The sequence below is a fragment of the Meles meles genome, chromosome 7 (assembly GCF_922984935.1).
Source record: "Meles meles chromosome 7, mMelMel3.1 paternal haplotype, whole genome shotgun sequence".
Taxonomy (NCBI): Eukaryota; Metazoa; Chordata; class Mammalia; order Carnivora; family Mustelidae; genus Meles; species Meles meles.
In genome coordinates, this window is record NC_060072.1 from 79,285,104 (window position 1) to 79,291,691 (window position 6,588).

Sequence of the window (6,588 nt, forward strand, 5' to 3'; positions counted from 1 at the left end):
TTGGATTGGACCATGTGTCCAAATTTAAGCATCAGAAAAGAGATTTGTGGGGCACCTGGGTGGCTCAGTGAGTTAAGCCTCTGCCTTCGGCTCAGGTCATGGTCCCAGGGTCCTGGGATTGAGCCCTGCATTGGGCTCTCTGCTCAGCGGGGAGCCTGCTTCCCTTCCTCTCTCTCTGCCTGCCTCTCTGCCTACTTGTGATCTCTCTCTCTGTCAAATAAATACATAAAATCTTTTTTTTAAGATAGAAATTTGTATTAAAAACTGATTAGAATGGTTCTCTACTTATCATAATACTTGCAAAGATTGTTAAGCACTATTTAACTTTTAATTAGGATTTCCCTTCTCAATATATAACTCTCTCCAGCAGGAATCCTTCCTGAAGGAAATAATAAATAAGGGTAGTTGAGGTTAAAAAAATCAAGAAAATTCAATGCAAAAGCTATAGTACTCTAAATAGGCATTACCTTTGTTCTGATCGGGAAAAATGATTCAAGATTGATTACTTGTTCACGTTTGACATGCAGTAAATATGTGAGAGCAAAATATGTTTACTGCATACCATATAATTACTGACATTATACTTGATAGCAGCATTATGATATACATTTTGTTAGATATAAAACCAATATATATTGAAAATGCTTCAAGAATATAGGGATCCCACATTTAAAATGACTTTAAATAGTAATTCAGTCAGATCTCTAATTTGGGCTTGGAATGTGAAACAGAATTGAAGATGAAGACCACAATTACATAAGCTTGAGCCATTAGAGAAATTAAATATAACACACATAAACATGAAGAGTTTATTTAAAATAAATCAAATATCCTGATGTTGAAGCCACAAATTATGAAATTGGGTTTGGTTTTCATACTAACACCAAAACTTCAAAATGGCATCCACAATTGACTAAACTTCTTTCTGCAGCCACAGTTTGTATGAGCCAACCCACACATTTAGGCAAGTACATGAACGTGTATCTCCCTCGATGTAATTTGTGGTCAGAGGACAGAGCAATGCACAGACCCTGCAGTCATTCTCAGACAAAAGTCGTCAGGACAGATCATTTAACTTAGGTCAAACATTGAAAACTAAACTTTTTCTGTGTGATTGAGGTTTATTATTGGTCACCTTATCGGAATAAAATAACATGTGTGCTGTGGCATATTTTTAAAATATCTATGTAGAAAAAGAGAATGAAAAAATACTATGTGAATACAAAGACTCTTTTTGAAACAACTTAGGTGCTGTGCTTTCTCGTAGGTCATTAATTTTCTTTCTCTGCCTTTGTGAGTGTGGAGTGGTGTGTCCTTATGCCTTTCTAGAACTGGTCCTTTTCCAAAGCGGTCTACACAAAGTGCCAAAAAGATAGAGCCTGGCATCTAGGTTCTTTCCATAGTCTGGCTATTGTAGACATTGCTGCTATAAACATTCGGGTACACGTGCCCCTTCGGATCACTATGTTTGTATCTTTAGGGGACTCTGAAAAACAACCTGAGGGTTTTGAAGGGTCAGGGGTGGGAGGTTGGGGCAACCTGAGGGTTTTGAAGGGTCAGGGGTGGGAGGTTGGGGGAACAGGTGGTGGGTAATGGGGAGGGCACGTTTTGCATGGAGCACTGGGTGTTGTGCAAAAAGAATGAATACTGTTACGCTGAAAAAATAAATAAAATGAGAAAAAAAAAAAAAAAAAAAAAAAAAAGATAGAGCCTGGCATTGGGAGCCTGGTGGATAAGCAATGGAATCCTGGCTCTGCCCTCTATTGGCCATTGGCTTTAAGCGAGTCATCTTACCCAAATCGGAGTTATGTAATCTATAAAATCAGGATAGTAAGACCCACCATCATTGGTTGTTGGGTTGGTGTCATAATGTAGATGAAAGGCCAGCAGAGTGTCTGTCTCATACCTGTAGAACAGTAAGTAGTACTTCCATACTGGCTATTGGTGTTACCATTGCTCTTCCTCACGTTCTTGGGCAGCAGTGGTATTCGTGCTCTGTCAGCAGCTACTTGAGGGCCATTTATATTGCCCTTGTTGCTCTGCCTTCACTTTTCCACCCTCACTGTGCTGCTTATTTCTTTATCTGGTTCTGATCATACTTCTCTTATGTTTCTATGCAGCACTAAGCGTTGCTGACAGGGCACTAGTGAGATACCGGCGTGCGGATAGATACGATCGTCTTTCCCCGGTGGGGAACATGAATGTGCTTTTTTTTTTTTTTTTTTTTTAAAGATTTTATTTATTTATTTGACAGAGAGAGATACAAGTAGGCAGAGAGGCAGGCAGAGAGAGTGAAGGGAAGCAGGCTCCCTGCCGAGCAGAGAGCCTGATGCGGGACTCGATCCCAGGACCCCGAGATCATGACCTGAGCCGAAGGCAGCAGCCCAAACCACTGAGCCACCCAGGCGCCCCCATGAATGTGCTTTTAATGACTTGAGATGCAAGAGAAATGCCCTGACTCTTCCCAGTATAAGAAGAACATTCCAAAGGGCTCTTGGGGGCCACTGTTAACATGGTAGATAATAAGGTTTTAAGGTTTCAAATTAACTTCTACAACTTGACACAGATCTACTATATTTACGAGCTGTTGATTGTATTTTTTAGCTCAGCATTCATTCCAGCAGTGTGTTCATTAAAGGAATCCTAGGAGATGTGGGGAGTGGAAAGGGAGTGCCTTCTTGAGCCCATTTTTTAGCCTTTTCTCAAGAATTCCAGTGTGGGCAAGACCTGCACCCATAAACTTGACCACAGGAGGAGCCCTTCTAGCTGTAATTAGCCCAAGATGTAACATAAGTCCATAGTACATTACATCATATTTAATTTTAATTCATAACATAATATCTCAGGACAATTTTTCCTTAGATAAAAATTTGAATAGATTATTTACTATTAGCAACAATATATTCCTCAAATAGTTGTGTGTAAGCACCTAAATGTCTTAAAACCATTGGATATCAAATTTTGCAAAATCTATCCGGTATACCCATGATATTTTTATCCCAGGTAACATTATTAGTATCTTCAGCATATCTTTTTATCTTATTTTTGAACACCTTACATATGTGGGGTTTTTTCCCATTTGTTTGTTTGCTTATTTACATATGTTTCTTGACAACACCTTCTGGTAGGAAAACATAAGCACTTGTGATTTTATCAGAAATGATTTATAGGAGCGTGTTATAGAAACAGCCACTTGATCTCATATATGAAATTCTTGATCAAGTGTTTTTGTTTTCTTTAAATCACTGATGTACAGAGAATTTTTTTTTTTTTTTAAAGGAACCATTTGTTTTTCAGGCCTGCATACTCTGGCTTTCCCCAAGCAGGGTAAATGAGAAATAGTGCCATTCTCAATGAAATAATATGCACGTTTTTGGTTTACTCTGCAGGCGTGTCTGCCCTATCACCAAGTCTTCTCGGCTTCCTGCTGCCAGCCCTTGGCATCGTTGTCTACTTGGCAATCTGAATGTGGTGTGACAGCTGCTGTTCCCGGCCCAGCTCAGAGGACATCTCCATCCCTATGATGACTACAGTTCCTTCCAATTCCTATGGCTCCGCCCAAAGCCAAATAAATTACACTTTAACAAACTGTCCAACTGATTTACAACACACGTCATGACTGAGGCATTCAGGAACCCTTTCATCCAAAAGAATAAACTTTTAAATGGATATAAAATAATTTTTAACTCGTTCCAATATGCCTTATAAACCACTTAACCTGATTCTGTGACAGTTGCATGATTTAATCCAATGGGACAAGTTACAGTGTTCAATTCAATACTATAGGCTGTAGAGTGAAAGTAAAAATCACCGTACACAGGTGCTTTAAACTTAATAACAAGTCGTGAAATATAATAGAGGTTGAAATGTTGATCGTATGTGGTAAATGTTAAGAGTAATACAGTCTCTTGTACTATTCTCTGTTTTGGGTCCTGCATATTTTTGAATGGCCCCTATCATTCATGACATTTTGAGTTGTCTTAACAAAAGATAGCTATAACTGAAACATTTTTACATAAATTCCATGACCAAATCATTTTACTGGATGAGTTAAAAGATTCTGAATATTGAAAACCAATTCTAGAACTTGTTATCAGTATTCTTATTTTAAAAGAAAGTAATTTTCTATATATTTGGCTTTCAGAATCAGTAACACTTTTAAGTTAGTTGTCTAGTAGTAAAGTTAACAACCATATGAAGATTTTTCTTTACTTTGATATTATGTTCTGAAGTTATGCTTTTCTTGTCAATTTCAAACCTCAAAAATCACAGCTTTTATCTAGAGAATCATCCTATTGCTGTATTTATTCATACGTGGGATGATGAATTTTGAAAAGTAGAGTGCTTCCATTTTTTAATTGAGATGTGACAGTCTTTACCCAGCTAGGAACAAATGACAGTTAAGTGAATATCAGCGTGATCTAATAATATTCTAGTATCTTTGTTTTTGTGCTACATTTCTAAGTAAAACCTTGCATTATTGAAGATCTCAAGAAATCACCTGGAGGTCAGAAAAAAAACACAATATACGTTATTTTTTTTAATTTAGTTTTAAGCTCATTTCCCACTTCAATGCAATACTGAAAACTGGCTAAAAATACCAAATCAATATATTGCTAATGGTACCTTGAAAGTATGCGTACTGGAAGGCCAGGAGGAGACAAGTAATATGTCGGTCCAATGGTGTCTCCCAAGCGTTGGTGCTTTAGGTTTTTATGAGTTGTAAAAAGGAAGACGCACATTTCTTCATTCTCCATGGTGTGCAAGCAAATGTATTTGAGTGTGGATGTGAAAGAAATGGAGTAATAAAGGATTAGCTGGCTCATGAAATAGTGCAATGTCTGATGATTCAGGAGGTGTAATCCTATTTTATTAGCACAACCTTGCTAGCTAATTAGAGATAGAGTTTATCTTTTTAGAAAGGATACCTTATAGGTTCATAAAAAAATATTTACAGGAAGCAAAATAGATCTATTACTACTTTACCCCCCTTTGTTTAATTTGTATAATTTTTGTACTATATATCTATGTGTAAATGTTTAGAGTTTTCATTATGAAAATATCAATAAATATTTCATTAGTTTACATTCAACTCTTTGTTATAAAATGAAACTTTTTAAAAATAAGTGAAATGGATGATTTCCCAGTGGAAGTATGTCAGCAGTCTTAAAATCATTACCAGATTTCATAAAATACTTAATTATTTGAAAAGGAAACAAAATCTCTTCATACTTTAGGGAAACGAATATGTTGTAAGCCTCTGTACAAATGTTTGTGTTTTCATTGTTACACTTTGAGGTTTTCCTTTTGCAATGTGACCCATGTTGGGCATTTTTATATAATCGACAACTAAATCTTTTGCCAAATGCATGCTTGCCTTTTATTTTCTAATGTAGTGCAATAAAGAGCAAACCTGGCTAGATTTTGCATGAAATGGTTCTGAAAGGTAAGAAGAAAACAGACTTTGGAGGTTGGTTGTTTAATTTTAAATTCGTGACAGAGATAAGGTAGATTAAAATCTCTCATACACTGATAACTCAAGCTTTTCATTTCCTCATACAATTGTACAAATTTGACTGGGACCATCAGTTTTCAACTGTTGTCAAACTAACTAATGTATCATCTGCTTAAGACGCAAGATTCTTGATTAAACTTTATATAGATATAGACATATCTGTTGTTTCTTTGTATTTCAGGAAAGGTGATAGTAATTTTATTTGATACTGAGAAATATTGAATTGATTTTTTTAGTTATTTTTTATCATTTTTTCAATGGAGTAGTATAGGACTGTGCTTTGTCCTTTTTATGAATGAAAACAAATTATAAAGAAATAAATGTCTTACTGTTACCCAAGAAATAATAACTGTCCTTTCAATTTACCTAAAGTTGAAAATTCATTTTTAGAAAGTTCTTTATAAGTTCAATAGCACAGAATAAATATTACTTCTTAAGCAACAGTTAATTGTTTGAAAGATTCTGCAAAAAATATACACACAGATGTAAAGAGACACACACATGAGCTTGCCTGTGTGCACATGTGAACATACACCGGCGTTATTTCATTGAAATAAGACTACCTGGTGGAAAAGTTCAATTTTGGAGATCTCAGTAAATATCATTCAATCTAATGCTAGACACTAGAGCAAACTGCTAAATGCTCAAGAAGCAGGAAAAGGAGAAAGAGAAGGAGAAGCAGAAGCAGCAGCAGCTAGTTCAACCTTGAAGGAACTGGTTTTCTAATAGAGGAATTCACATAAAAGCGTGACTCTACAGACAGGTCTGGTACAGGTAAAGCCTTCTCTGAATCCTGATTTGGACTAAGCCCAAACTTCTGAATCCCAGGGCTCCCTGTGTTCTGCCTTACGATCTTCCATGATCTGATTATGATTTATCTTTGGCATTCCAACCTCCCTTCCTGTTTCATGAAACTTGCTTCCACCCCGGATCCTGGTTTCCCTTTTGGACCCTGACCCTGTTTCTTGACCCTAAGTATTAGATTACTTCCATTCTAATATTTTGCTTTTGGTATTTGACCTTGGATTGACCCTAGCTCTAATTCCGTGGGCTTTGGGAGATCAAAGCTTTTT

General features: G+C 36.5%; 1 protein-coding gene across 2 annotated transcripts in view; it reads left to right on the forward strand.

Moving 5' to 3' along the window:
* The window catches only part of CNTN1 (contactin 1), a 364,883-nt gene extending 359,029 nt beyond the window's left edge, over positions 1-5,854 (forward strand). For both annotated transcript variants that reach the window (XM_046011118.1, XM_046011117.1), the window contains one exon: positions 3,390-5,854. In XM_046011118.1, the coding sequence (XP_045867074.1) occupies positions 3,390-3,466 (77 nt within the window). In that variant the 3' untranslated portion in view covers positions 3,467-5,854. The remainder of the gene's footprint in view (positions 1-3,389) is intronic.
* Positions 5,855-6,588: the final 734 nt, after the last annotated feature.